The sequence below is a fragment of the Petaurus breviceps genome, unplaced genomic scaffold (assembly GCF_028583685.1).
Source record: "Petaurus breviceps papuanus isolate PSGF00001 unplaced genomic scaffold, PetGlider_PUasm1.0 188, whole genome shotgun sequence".
In the NCBI taxonomy this organism is placed as follows: domain Eukaryota; kingdom Metazoa; phylum Chordata; class Mammalia; order Diprotodontia; family Petauridae; genus Petaurus; species Petaurus breviceps.
The window spans coordinates 7,708,764-7,722,548 of record NW_027185804.1 but is presented as its reverse complement, the minus strand read 5'-3'; the positions used below and the strand labels follow the sequence as shown (position 1 = coordinate 7,722,548).

The following is a 13,785-nucleotide window of genomic DNA, read 5'->3' as shown; positions in this document are numbered from 1 at the left end:
GACCAGATGCTATCAAAGGGCTGTACTTGAGGACCTAGAGGGCCAGATTCAAATGGCTGCACTTGAGGACGTAGAGGGCCAGATGCTATCAAAGGGCTGTACTTGAGGACCTAGAGGGCCAGATTTGATCAAAAGGCTGCACTTGAGGACACAGAGGGCCACACATGACCTCAAGGCCCTGTCCCCACCCGAGCCCTACTGAGAAAAATCACTTCCTTGGTCTCTCCTCAAACACTCAATTCCATCTGAACTTGTCAGACCCTTGTGTCCAATGGAAAGCTGAAATCAGAGAACCTGGCTCACATGCTTCCTCTGTTTGTCACTTAAGAAACCCTGGTCACTTATCTTCTGGCCCCAGGTGAGGCAGCTGGTGGCAAAATGGATAATCAGGAAGACCGGAGTTCAAATCTGCTCTATACACTTACTAGCTGTGTGACCCTGGGCAAGTCATTTTCACCTATGTCCACCTCAGTTTCCTTACCTATAAAATGGGGGTAATAAATAGCATTTACCTTCCAGGGCTGCTGAATCAAATGACACAATTTTAAAGCACTTAGTGTGCAGCCTAGCACATGGTAGGCTCTTTATAAATGTTTATTCCAATCTCTTTCCTTCCCCTTCCTCTCAGTTTCCTCATCTGTAAAATGGCAGTTGGGTGAGTTGGCCTCTGAACTGTAGAACTCTGTAATCTTTTATTAAATCCCAACAGTTGCTGGGGTGGGAGTGTCCTCCTGCAGATCATGCTTTGAAAGGGAACTTGGACCCACGATATAATTTTAGACAAATCATCACTCCATCTTCCTCAATTTCCCTGTTTATAAAATAGAGGTACACTAGACTCTGTTGGCTTTAAGACTCTTCTTTCCAGCTCCTACTTCTGCCATACTTGCCCTGGACACATAATTCGGGGGGGAAAGGCCATTTCCCACTTGCCATGGGAAGGAGCTGTTTTTATTCAGGACTGTAGGCTTGTGTGGTTTCACCCAGGACCCTGGGTAGGAGTCTAGAGCTAATTCAGAATTTGAAGATGATAAGTTCCCTTCCCTTACCTGGTTAATAATAAATAATCATAATATTAAATGACTGATACAGCACTTTTTGCAAAGTTTGCTATTGCAGCTTAAAACTGCACTAAGACTTTTAGGACCCCCTTGTATATGCCTGCATGATCTCATTTTATCCTAAAAACATGAGACAGTGGGGAAAAGCTCCAGTGGAACATGGCTCTGATACTTGCAACCTGTATGATTCCACACAAGTTACTTACCTTTTAGTAACTTTGTCTTCCTGTAAAATGAGTGGGTTGGACTCACGAGCTTGTCAGGTACCTAGTAATTCTACGAAAAACCCTTTTAGGTAATTATGCCCATTTTATAGATGAGGAAACTCAGGCTCAAAGAGGAACTGTTCTTGCCCACAATCACACAACTTAAGTGATGTTGTTGCTGTTCAGTCATGTCTGACTCTTTGTGACCCCGTTTGGGATTTTCTTGGCAAAGATAGTGGAGTGATTTGCCATTTCCTTCTCCAACTCATTTTACAGATGAGGAAACTGAAGCAAACAGGGTTAAGTGACTTGCCCAAGGTAACACAGCTAGTAAGTGTCTGGGGCAAGATTTGAACTCTATCGACCTATTCCAGGGATGGGAAACCTGCAGCCTCGAGACCACATGTGGCCCTCTAGGTCCTCAAGTGTGGCCCTTTGACAGAATCTGGCCCTCTAGAGGGCCAGATTCAATCAAAGGGCAACAGGTCAAGAAGTCTTTCTGACTCTGGGCCTGGTGCTCTATCCACCTGCCTGCCCAATTTAAGTGATGGGATTCAATCCCAGGCCTCTTTCCACTCCAAAGCCAATACTCTCCCCACAACACCATACTGCCTCTTATCCAATTGATTAGGCCACGTTCAGGATGGTCAGTGAGGGCAAGAGGGACATGGAACCCATCTCACTGCTTGGGAAGATAGGCCCCACTCTAGGGAGACCTTAGAGCTATCTAATGACCTCTAAGATCCCTCCTAGGAGTCTACACATAACTCATGCAGTAATCATGGTAATAGCTCATACCTCCAAGGCCATTCAAAGGTTTCACAAAGCTTTCCCCTCAAAATAGCTGTGAGGGAGAGGGGGCGATTAACAACCCCATTTTAAAGATAAGGAAACTGAGGCAGAGTGTTGATGACTTTCCCGTGGTCACAGAGCTAGGAAGCAGCAGAGCTAGGGTTTGAATCTTGTTCTCTTCGCTTCTGGTCTTGTTTTTAAGTCCTGTTTACTATTTCTGACACGCTACATTATACCGCACAGCTGCTGCCCTTGAGATTTATGGTAAGAGGTAAACTATTAGAGATGTCAGCCCTCTGAGTCACACTGGTGGTAGACAAGGCTTCTGGATTTGAGAAGCCAGCCAGCCAAGGTAACCATCATCAGAGGTAGGGCATGGAGACCCTGATTTCCCTACTCCTTCTCACAAGGCACCTGTCCCATCACACCCTCTCAATCTAAGGGGAGGTGCTCTATTCTTTGGGAAGGTCCCAGTGTCCAGCAGAGTAGAACCAAATGGGATCTTCATAGAGGGCTTAAGGTAATGAGAAATCCCAGCCAAGCTTCCCTGTGGGCTGGGCAGAAGGGCTGCAAGAATTCTGTTCTTCAGGCCCCAGTGATGGGGAGACAGGGAGACGTGAAGAATAATGAGGCCAGGCCACACGTGGCCCTTGGTTGGGTCCATGGGACAGACTGAAGTGTTGGGGTCTCTTGTTTAACTTTTAAGGAAAGAACCAATGGGATAAATTTGCATTGTTAATGACTTTTGAAAAACCAAGAAGCTGACAATGGCACTTGCATTCCCTGCCTATCCAAAGTATAACAGAAAGGTAGCTTAGTACAGCGGGGGAAAGAAAGAACATGGGATTTGAAGTCAAAGGTCTTGGTTTTGAATCCTAACTCTGGCCCTTAGTGGCTGTGTGATTGTGGGCAAGTCACAACCTCTGGGACTCAGGATGCAAGTGTGTCTGGGGCAGTAGACTAGAAGACCTTTGCAAGGTGTTCCCTTCTATGATCTAGGAAGCAGACACACTGGCGTTTTTTAAAAGTAGTTCTTCACATTTACCAATACTTTCATATCTCTTGCTTCAATAGTCTGGTGAGGCAGGGAGGGTAGGTATTACCACACCTATTTTTACAGAGGAAGAAGCAGTCTCAGATGAGGTAAATTCAAGGTCATAGAGTCAGTAAACTGCAGAGCCTTGACTTAAGTTAAACGCTTCTGATTTTCAGATCTTTCTAATCAATTGCACCACCTTTCCAAATTGGAGTAAATAAACTACCCCAATCTCTCTAACCTCCAATCTTGCATCTCCAACTGCCTTTCAGACATCTCGAAGTGGATGTCCAGTAGACATCGTGCACTCAATATGTTGGAGCCTGAACTCATTATCCTGTCCCACTCCAGCCTTCCTTATTGCTGTAGCAGCAGCACCTTCCAGTCCTTCAGGTTCACAACCTAGATAAGTGATCCTGGATGCCTCACCATCTTTTACGGCCCCCCACCCCCACCCCACCCAAGGCCTGTGGACTTCAGCTTTGCAACGCCTTCTGAATACACCCGTTTCTCCTCTGATGCTGCCACTGCCCTGGTGCAAGCCTTCGCCTCACCCTTTGATTGCTATAATAGCCTGCTGGTGGGTCTGCTGCCCCAAATCTCTCCCCATTCCAAACCACTTTTCATTAAGTCCTGTTTACCTTCAACAAAGCTGTGTTGGGAAGGAGTCTTGTCCTACAAAGCCCTCCATGTGGACAGTGAGGTGGAAAACACCACCGGTGAGCCCCACGGCATATGGCAACCCAGTCTCGCATGCTTCAAAGGAGGGTTCTGTGACACCAGGGAGAACCTTCTTGAGGACTCCCCTTCCCAGAGAATTCATTATCTGAAGCATTGCCATATACATCACCTCCTATTGCCTCCAACCCTGCCCCAAAGACTGTTCTGAGTGTTCTGTGGTTTATGGCCTGTGGTGTCATGACTGTAAAAAAGTGAGCCGCTAGTGGGGGGCTTCAAAGTCTGTTATATTGAGATACAACTGCAATGAGATTGGAGAATATTCAGCTGAGGGTCTGTGAAAGGCTGACTTTTTGCACCGTAACACATGTATATCACTTGAAGAACTGAGCTAAAATCTGACCTCAGACATTTACCAGCTGTGTGACCCTAGACAAGTCACCTAACTTGTCTGACTCAGTTTCCTCAACTGTAAAATGGGTATAATAACAGTACTTGTACCTCCCAAAGTTCTTGTGAGGGTGACACGAGACAATATTTGTAAAGCACTTACGAACTTATTATGGAACTTTTTATGTTCCTCGCACATAATAGGTACTAGAGAAATGCTTAGCCTCTTCCTCTTTCATGTCTATTATCTCATTTGATTCTTATAATATTCTAGAGTAAGTGGTGGAGCAGGGACTTACATCTGATTGGTTTCACTCTGAGACTGGGGTTCTTTTCATTGGTCTGTATATTCCTATGAATCCAAGTGGAGATTCGTGGAAAGCAACCAGAGGAAATTTGTGGAAAGATCTGATTGCTTAAGACTGAATTCTTAAGGGAGATTCTTTAGACTCCCTTTCAACTATATAACTATCTGTTCATTCCATTAAAAAAAAAAAGACAATCAATGTTAAGTGACTTGCCCAGTGTCACACAGCTGGTAAGTGTCTGAGGCAAGATTTGAACTCAGGTCCTACTGTGTCTCCAGAGTCCGTGCTCTATCCACTGTACCACCTAGCTGCCCTATGCCATTCCATTTTAATACAATTTTGTTAGTTTTCCCTTACATCAAACAGATGTCTGCTTTTTCTTTTTGTTAATAACTGTACCCTGCTGAAACTAAGAGCCTAATTCCTCATTTGTCTTCTACCCCTATGGGCAGGGATGTGCTGGCAAATATTTAACAATCAGCTTGCCCCCCCCCAAAGAGTATACCCTACACACTTGTAAGTTTAATCTACAATATTCAAAATTTCCTCTATCACTTTCTGAAATCTAGACAACAAACAAAACAATAAATCAAGCCCTGATTTGACGCATTTGCTGATTTTCAAGGTATAAATGCTCACACTGAAAATTGAACGATTGGGTTTTGGGAGCCAGTTCAAACTAGATCCAGCATACCGTGGCCTCCAAGCCTTTAGGGAATTTGAAGACAATGATCATGCCCTCACCGCTCCAAGGTCAGAGTGGGATGTGGCTATCACTTCCTTAATTGTGAACAATGTACTTTCACAAATGTAACTGAAGATATTACATTCCCATTCTTTGGCTCTCGCGGAACATTATTGAATCATATTGAGCTTGCAATCCAATATAACACCCATATCTTTTCACTCAAACTGCTTCCCTCATCCTACATTCATGTAGCTGAGTTTTTTAACCCAAGTGAAGGACTTTACATTTAACCCTAATTAAATTGCAATGGGGAGAGACCTTGAGTTCCTCAGGGAACTGAGGGCTTATTGTTAATCATCCCTGGAGGAAACCAAGATGAGAGATAGAGTGGCACAGATCTGACATCTTGATTCTGAATTGTCTGCTGCTCTCAGCTAATCTTTGCCCCCAAACCCTCCCCTTTAACCAATCCATCAGCTGTTAGTGCAGATTATATACCCAGTGCTGGTTATACTGGGTATATACATTATAATGTGGTCTGTTGAAAGAACATTACTAGTACTTACACCTCTTCTAATGGTAGTAAATAGAGTTGAGGTGGTGAGGGGGACAGGCCAACTACCAATACAGCCTGAGTATAAATGGCTTTGCTGAGCCTAATACCAAGAGAGTGTAAGATCGACTACCAACTAAATGGTATGGCCAACGTTGACAGTAGAAAAGGATAAGATGTGAAGAAAGAGAGCAGAGTGCCCTGTTGAGGACATTGGTGACATTGCCCAAATATTACCTTGGGGTAATATTTCCTTTGTTAAATGCCCCAGCATAGCCCCAAGAGTCCAAGGTCCCAGCGAGTGCAGGTGATGCCCTCAGCAGCTTAAGGGAAGGCTGAAGCCCAGAATCAGTCCATGGATCCATGACTTCAGAAAAAAACAATCCCACTTCAAAAGGAAGAGAGGAAACACTGAGGTTTACAAAGAACCACATTTATTTTCATTTACAGCATCAAATACCATAAATAAAGCTAAACAACGTTCAGGGTGTGCAAAATACAGGGTTCTGTGTGAACAGTTAATTACAGAACATGTCTCAAAGTCACCAAAGGTCATAAAATGTGTCACAGGAGGGTTGGGAAGCTAGAAAGGTTGCAGATGAGTAGGGCAGAATCTTTGGTTGGCATTCTTTAGAGAGAAGAGGACTCTGCAACGGAAGATAAATGAGAGGAAGGTAGCACCAGCTGACAGTCTGAAAAGGCGGAACCAGGCCAAAAGCCCATCCAGGGCCAACATGCATGTCTTCAAAGGACCTTGGAAGCAGTGATATATTTCCCAGTAAGGACAGGCAGGGACAGGTATTCACACAAAGCAGGGCTGAGGAAGGCCTGGCTCTCTGTCTTTAAGAGAACAGCTCAATTCATTCCAAAATGAGCACATTCACATTGCTTGCTTTGCCTCCACAATTAAACAGATTGGCAGGGAAATGGCCTTTTCTACAGACCTTGAGGAGCTTCCAGGCTTCTTAGCCCAGCTGCTGCCAGATGTGGCCTGTGTCCTTGACAGCATTTCATTGGCCTTTGAGGCCTGTTGTTCTGCACTAAGCTTTCTGGGCCATCTTAGTCTTTCTGAGCTATAGTGGAAAAACTCCATCCATGGCAAAGCCTGTGTCCATGAAAGAAGTACACAAAATCCCCAAGGCCCTTTTGAGGCTTAGGAAGACAGCTAAAATGGGATAGCAATTATTTTAACACAGCTTCAAATTACAGAGTACTTCTTGGCTGGCATATGTATATACATATATAGATATATATACACACACACATACATATATATGTATATACGTATATATACACACACACATATAAAATGTATCTACAGAAAAGTCACTTATGGTTTTGGTCAAGGACACCAAAAGTCATTTGATTCAAGCTAGTTTTCAGTTGGAAAACTCATTTCTACAGTTGTATAGAGGCTTCTCAAAAAGCTAGGCCTTTCTGAACAATGGCAGAGATCTCTCCACTGGCCCTGTCTCACATAGGCAGAGTTAGAACCTTCAAGGAAGGTAGGTTGGTTATGGTATTACAACATGGCTAGCTGGACTGGGAAAGCATGCAAAAACATTGACATGCAGTGCCAGAAGGGCTGGGGAAGGGAAGCATTGTTTCAAAACAAGCATCTGGTTTTGAATCCCACCCTGTACCATGCTATTAATTGGCCACGCCCAAGCATTCATTCATCACAATAAGAGGCACTCTAGTCTGTTCCAATCAACGCTGTTGGGGGTAGGAAGGAGGGATAAAGCTGCCCCTGAAGCATATTTGGGGTTAATAGTGGGTGCTCACAATTGGCAAGATGATCAGTCACCTCTGAGCAGAAAGGTGTCAGCCAAGGATAGGTGGTAAAACTGGAATGTTGTAAAGAACTGAAGACAGGAGTGAGACATTGGAAAGAGAGAAAGAAGAGAGAGTTTTAGTTGGGAGGGTGAAGAAAACCAAAGCAGTTTAGAAATGCTGGAAATCATTAGAAGAGTGAAATTTCCTCCAATTCAAACCTTACCATTTCTTCAAGATATGAACCTTTCTGATGAACAGAAGCTCCTGGAGGATAGGCATTACCTCATTTTCTGCCTCTATATCTCCAGCACCTTGCAACAATGCTTAGTATACAGAAGGTGCTTAATAAATGCTTGAGAAATAAATAGATATTAAAATCTCAGCCAGAATCTCAAACGATAGATAAATATTGCACATTACTGATAGCAGCAAGTGACAGTTGTGAAATGCCAACAAAAATCTCCCCCAATATCCCTCTGGAATTAACTTTTTGGCAATGCTTTGTTACTTATTGTCATCTGTGTTCTGAATTCCACCCCACCCCAAATATACCTAGAATATTCCTTGCTTCCTCACCAGGAGGTTCATTTCTTGGAGTGAACATATATTACAGGGTCTTGTAATTCCCACTACATCGTTATTTCCCATCTCACCGTTTGGCTCAGTATGTGCCAGTTTAGAATAGCTCTCTTATTGCTATAAACAAGCCTTGGGAAAAAAAATAAACCTTTAGAAACGAACCATCTATGAAACACCTTAACTACACAGTGATTTTCAAGATGGAATGCGGAGAAGAGCCGTGAAGAGCAGCATACCCTTAAGAAAGGTGTGTGCATTGTCACCTTGAGAATGAACAGTTTTTGAAATCCCTAAGCCAAACAGCTGTGTGATTTTGGTAGCTCCCAGATGTGCAGCAAGTGAAAGGCCCTCCCTACAGCTCTGAAGCCCTCATGTAAACTGGATAGGATCACTTCTTCCATCAACCAGAGGCTGGTAATAACAGCCCCAGTAGCTAAGATCTGGCTACAGACTCAAAAGGTCTGCCAGGGCTCCTCATTCTCCCATGGGATCTTCAAAGTCTTTACAGGAGACCCAAGGAAGTCAATTAGGCTTTCTAATTTCTAAAACTAGCAGAGTCTCCCAGGTCTCCAAATAGGATAACTTAAGATACAGAATTAAAAGAAAACCCAACTGGGCTGAGAGCAGCATCTTTAACTCGGGAAAATAAGGATTAGAGAGGACTTGGCATTAAGAGACCCATTCCAACTCAACCAACCCATCGATCAACATGTTTTTACTAAGTGTCTATTATGGACCAGGCACTGTGTCTTCACAGCCATGTCTACACAGGCACAATGGACCACAGGGGAGGTGTAACTTTCCATAATTTGAGCAACACTGACGGCCAGTTTAAAACATGTAGTCAAGGCCCCAAACACTTTTCTTCCCAAGTGAATTTATGGGCAAGAACCCCACTAATTAATAACTACCTCAACTCCACACCTTACTTTATCTATACAGTCTATTAAGGTTTCCTCCAGACCAGAGGACATGATCATTCTTTCCCTAAATAAATACAGTGAGATAATCACCTCCTAAAAGTTGGAAGGAAACTTCTACGTCATCAAATCCAACTCCTTTATTATAAATGATGAAATTGGGACCTGGAGAGGCTACACTGTCATGCAGGGTCACGTAGCTAGTAAATATCTGGGGCAGGATTTGAACTCAGATCTCTCCCTACTCTAAGTCCAACACCCTCTCCATTATATCACCTTGCCTCTTAATGAAACTATTCCCTTGCTCCTGAGGACAGATATTGCCTGCATAGAAGCCCACTCCCTGACACTGTACCATCCGTAAGCACATATCATGGGTTCTGTATTCAGTAATAGAATCTAGGCTGCCATATATTTTCAAGCTGTAAAGCTGGGGTCTGGTTTCTCTGTTCTCTTTCCACTTGCCCCCAAAGACTGATGACACTGATTCAAACTGGCCTCTGTCCCAGTGGAGTGATGCAGAAGGCGCCAGGGCTCCTTGGGCTCAGAGCCAGGGACCTGACCACCTCCTGGCTTTACTGTCCCTAACCAGTCTGTGCTCAGGAGTAGGGAGTGGTCCAGATGAGGTCAAGTGCAAATTGCAGAAAAATGGACCTTTTCACATCTTTCTCCATATTGCTATATACAGTTAATTCTTAACTGTGATGCTAGAGGATGTTTGGGTACCAATATTAATTCATTTGCTGCTTCTATGTACTGACATGTTGGGGTTTGGAGAGTGAAAAAAAATCTGGTATTTCAAGTCAAGTTCAAAACAAGGCAGAAAGCAACCCCTTCTGATTCCAAGAGAATAGTTCATTGCTTCTGTCCCACTGAGCTCCTGTTGGGCCACACCATTTTAATTACATGCTGCTCATCCACATTTTTATTTTTTAATGATCTAGATTTAGGAGCATTAAAAAAAAGACAACTGCCCAGTGTAGACAAGAAAATTGGAAGCCACTGGCCAGGAGGAGGCATGTTCACTTATGAGGTGGTGTTTTAAAAATCTCACATCATCATCTGTGTAAGTGGTAAAGTTTATAATCTATGGCAAAGCTAAAAACCACACCAAGTTACAAATCCCCAGTTCCCCAACACATCCCCCCACCCCATCAAACACACCCCAACCCTAAAAATAAAAAAAAAAACTTTTAGAAAAAAAGGTTCTGTCTTATCCATTAAATCTTGAAATGTAAACCCAGAAATATGGCTCATTATCATGATAAAAAGAATACAAATCTATCAAAACATCCTTCATGTAAATCCCACACATTGGAGCCACGAGGACATCTACCTCTGCCATGTTCCTTGGACAAGGCTGAGGAGGACGGGCTCTCCGAGTGTGTATCTAACTTGTTTGAAAAGAGTTTGTTTGAAATTCGGAGAACTAGCAAACTGCAAAAACACTACAATTTTACACTTTGGAATATCACAGGCACTTTGGGAGAGAGTGTATTGGGCATAAAAATTGAGCATACAATAAGCTTCAGCTGAGTTTGACCCAGAGGGATCGCTGCACCCAATCATGCAAACTCTGGAGAGGGGACTCTGACTCTCTGTATATGTCCGTCAGGACCTCGAAAAGCACACAGAGGAGAGGTACCCCAAGGCTCAGGAGTTCATACATATAACAGTAGTTGTAAGCATTGTCCCTGAAATGGAGGACGGTCTCCTGCAGAAACCCACGCATCCTGTTACTGAGGCTTCTGGGAATGGCAAGCAGATCCCTTGTCACCCTAACGGGCCAGCATAGCACTTTCCTAAAGAAGGAAGTCATGATACCTGGAGGGCTGGCTTCTCGGCTGTTGACAGCAGGACCAAGAATTTCAGGGGAGGGGTCTGGCCACTTGGCTTCCTGCTGTTTCTCCTTTGCTTCCTCCTGAGAAACAGGACAAAGAGAAGTGTTGATTCCTGAGTCACAAAGAGGGGATGCTCAGATAGAGGGTCTTGAGAGCCAAAGAAGAAGGGCCATGGGTCAAACCACCTGAGACCCTTCTGAGAATCTGAATATGAAACTGACTTGGCAAAAGCAAGGCCTTTGCAGGACATCCAGTCCAATCTCTTAATTTAAAAAATGGGAAAGCTGAGGACCAGAGGGCTTCAGTAAGGAATACTACGATATAGTCTATACATGAAGGCCTTTCTTAACCCATAACACACCTACGTAACTAAACTTAAAGTGTGTTTCAACTTAGGAGAAAAAACCAATAACTTAGGGCTTAGAAATATTTCTTCCTCATCTTTCCTGGACCTGAGCAACCATCTACACTAGGTGGGCCAGAAAGATTTCAACATCCTTTCTCCCTCTCTGCATTGCCTACTCCTTCCTTCTGGCTCCATGGGGAAGGGTAGACTGTGCATCTTGGGCAATATACTGTAGAAGGGGGTGTTACGGAAACAAGAATGAAAAGACTTCTTAAGACAGCATTAGAATTAGAGTAGACTATAAGTAGATGGACACATGCTTTTTTTACTTTATTTTTCTTGGAGTTTTTTTGGTCTGCATTTTCTTTTGCAATATGACTAATCTGCAAATGTTTTCCATGAATAATCTATATCAAATTGCTTGCCTTCTCAAGGAGGGGAAGAGGGAGGGAGAGAATTTGGAACTCAAATTTTTTTAAATGTTAAAAATACTTCTACATGTAATTGAGAAAATAAATGGATATTTTGAAGAGAAGAAATAGGATAGACTTAGCCATGGACCTCCCCCAAAGGTATAGACCAGGTCAGGAAAGTGAATGACATACAGATAAGAAATAGTCCCATGATTATTTGTCCTCGTCTATTCCCAGGGACTTTGTTTATGCAAGATTATTTATTGGGGAATGTGAGGTATATGGTTTCTTAGACAGAAGCCAAATGGAGGCAGAATTTGGGTTGAGTCTGGCCTCGGAGATCCCAGAAGGCCCAAAACAATGACGATGCTACAATAGAGTCCACACCTTGTAACTCACTTGTTCCTATCAGAAGCCTCACCTCCTCCTTGGGCTACTCTCAGGTGAACTGAAAAAGGCTCCAAAATGGCCATCTCTAGGGGCCACAGAGAAACTCCTCCCTATGTTAGAGGCATTTCACAGAAAAAACTTACCTCTTCTTGTCTCTTCAATTCTGCTCGTCTCTTCCTTTGCTTACTGTTGTTTCTACAGTGAATGAAATGAGCTTTGCAATAGAATTTACCTGTAAAGAAATAATCCAGATGGGAAGTTGACATTTAATCTACAACTCTTTGACAAAATTTAAACAAGACAGCACCAAACTCTGGGATGCTGCACCAGACATCTCCTTCCAAGCTGACTTTGAAACACTAATGGTTACTCTGTTTTTGGTCATTGATGGGATCACAGATTTAAACCTTATCAAGTCCAGTCCTCTCACTGTACAGATCAGGAAACAGAGGCCCAACAAAATGTGACTTGCCTAGGGTTATCCTGGTCAGTGCATGAAGTGGGATTCTTTTGTCTCCAAGTCACCAGGTTTTACCCAATCCACAACACTACAATGCTTTTCATTCATCCTGGTCTGTATGCACCCACCTAGACTAAAATCTAGTTCTCTCCTTTTCTTCTTGGCTGCAGGAAGAATAGGAAAGACTGTCAAATTAATTGCCAAAATCTAGGTAAACTATACCCACAGCATTTCCTTCATCTACCAGGACAGTAATCCTATCCAAAACAGAAATGTGGTTAGTCTGGCACATCCGGCTCTTGAGGAAGCCACTGTTAACTAACTCTCTGTGGTCACAGTTTCCTTTTCTAATTAGCCAGGAACTATCCCTTTCATCACATGATTGAGAATTTTGCCAAGAATCAAAAGTCAAGCTCACAAGCCTCTAATCTTCAGGTTCTACTCTCTTCCCTAATTTGAAAATCAAGACACTTGGCCTTGTCCAGTCCTGTAGTGCCTCTCCCATGTTTCACGATTCATCAAAGTTGCTATTGCTTTTTCCTTCCCTAATTTACATTTCTGTATGAGTTGTATCCCCTCCGTAAATTTTAAGGACTTTAAATAAGATAACATATGTAAAGTACTTTGGAAACCTTAAAGCACCACAAAATGGTAATTACTGTTGCTGCTGCTGCTGCTACTTTTTATAAGTACAGTCAAGGGCTGTTTTCATTTTCATCTTTTGTATCCCCAGTACCTAGCACAGTGCTTTCCTCTCAATAGGGGCTTAACAAACGTCTCATGAATTAAATTGAAATATCTATGTCTTCTGGGACTTACCAAAAGCTTGTTCAATTCAAACAATTGAAATAAGAGCCACTTCCTCCGTCAAGAGGCAGACACTGATAATGAGAACATTACTTAGCAAAGCTTAAAACTTGACAAAGCCAGTTATTCTGGAAAGGATCCAAGTGAAATTCAACAAGCATTTTAAAGGACCATTTCCTATGTGCCCAGTACTATGTTAGTCTCTGGGGAGTACAATATGGAAAGAAACCTGTCCTCAAGCAACTTACACTCTTTAAGAGATCTGCATTGTGCTAATGAAGACAGTAGTTGGGTTGGTTTGTTTATCTAGCCTAGCCCCACACATTACTCAGGTCCTCCCTACTCTAAATTTTTATTTTTTTAGCTTTTTGGAGGGCAGTTGGGGTTAAGTGACTTGCCCAAGGTCACACGGCTAGTTTTTGTGTTAAGTATCTGAGGCCGGATTTGAACTCAGGTCCTCCCTACTCCAGGCCTGGTACTCTATTCACTGAGCCACCTAGCCACCCCGCCCCACACATTACTAGTCCACCTCTTCACTAAT

The 13,785-nt window shown here is 43.1% G+C and overlaps 1 protein-coding gene across 7 annotated transcripts in view; it reads right to left on the bottom strand.

Annotated features, from left to right (window-relative positions):
* MICAL2 (microtubule associated monooxygenase, calponin and LIM domain containing 2) overlaps nucleotides 1–13,785 on the bottom strand; it is a 264,175-nt gene that overhangs the window by 96,613 nt on the left and 153,777 nt on the right. For 3 of the 7 annotated variants that reach the window (XM_069091233.1, XM_069091237.1, XM_069091234.1), the window contains 2 exons: nucleotides 12,121–12,209; nucleotides 6,130–10,908 (listed from right to left, as the gene is read on the bottom strand). In XM_069091233.1, coding sequence (XP_068947334.1) covers nucleotides 10,516–10,908; nucleotides 12,121–12,209 — 482 coding nt within the window. In that variant the 3' untranslated portion in view covers nucleotides 6,130–10,515. Of the gene's footprint in view, nucleotides 1–6,129; nucleotides 10,909–12,120; nucleotides 12,210–13,785 lie in introns of those variants that run through there. The other 4 variants (XM_069091236.1, XM_069091238.1, XR_011168915.1 and 1 more) reach the window with 4 other exon arrangements.